This window comes from Octodon degus, unplaced genomic scaffold, assembly GCF_000260255.1.
Source record: "Octodon degus isolate 3935 unplaced genomic scaffold, OctDeg1.0 scaffold00279, whole genome shotgun sequence".
NCBI classification, from domain to species: Eukaryota; Metazoa; Chordata; class Mammalia; order Rodentia; family Octodontidae; genus Octodon; species Octodon degus.
Genome location: NW_004524855.1, coordinates 1,136,699 through 1,137,600, shown reverse-complemented (window position 1 = coordinate 1,137,600; position 902 = coordinate 1,136,699). Strand labels below are relative to the sequence as shown.

Here is a 902-nt window from a genome sequence, read left to right as displayed (position 1 = left end):
CTGTGTGTGCGGTGATTAGGTGACACCATCCAGGTTCCCTTCAGGCCTTCCAAGTCCTCCGAGACTGCCCGCCAGTCCTGAGCCACTCCCCCGAAAACCAAACGCTCCATTTCGGTGGAGAGCAAGCAGTGCACCTGAAGCGCGCTGCGCGGTGCGGCAAGGGGCCAAGGGGGCCCGGGAGGAGGGCTTGCCTGCTTGCCTCAGTGTGCCAGGTGCTGGGTCAAGGACAAGAGGGGAGGACAGAAGGGCGCTGCAGCGGGGCTGCAAGGCTGGAGCTCCAGGGCTGGCTAAGCGGGGAGCGCCACCCGATCCAGGCCCTCTTCCAAGGCAGGGACCCCAGCTCTTTCCTTTCCCTGCCTGTGCTTGAACTCTGACAGTAACCAGGTGGCAGACCCAGGCCCAGCGCTGGCACAACTCTGCTCCTGTTTTTTACACTCGCCAGCCCGTCTCCCAGGGTCTTCGCGGCTTGTAGTCTGGAGCTGACGCCCTCGAGAGGCTGCTGGGAGCAAAGTGCGGGCTGGATCGACATGGAGTTCGGAGCGGAGCGGCTGGCCCGGGAGGAGGTGGGCAGGGCGTGCAGCCGGGTGCACCGGCCCGGCTGGCGGCGGGAGGAGACAGGCGGCTGGGCGCGGGCGGAGCGCCGGGCGGTGGCCGGCAGGGGGCGCACCCGCCTCTACATCCCGCGATCTCTCTCGCGCTCTCTCTCGCGCTCTCTTTCTCTGTCTCTCTGTCTCTCTCTGTTTCTCTCTGTCTCTCTCTCACACACACACACACACACACACACACACACACGCGCGCGCGCGCGGCCACACGCGCGCACACACACACACGCACGCACGCAGGCGGCACACGCGCCCGCACTCCCCGCGCCCGCCCGGCGCGCACTCGCGGCCGCAGGCAGG

The 902-nt window shown here is 67.6% G+C and overlaps 1 protein-coding gene across 1 annotated transcript in view; it reads left to right on the top strand.

Moving 5' to 3' along the window:
• The first annotated feature begins 527 nt into the window (after window positions 1-527).
• The window catches only part of Syt7 (synaptotagmin 7), a 44,456-nt gene continuing 44,081 nt past the window's right edge, over window positions 528-902 (top strand). The window contains exon 1 of the mRNA XM_023707021.1: window positions 528-654. Within this exon, the coding sequence (XP_023562789.1) occupies window positions 528-654 (127 nt within the window). The remainder of the gene's footprint in view (window positions 655-902) is intronic.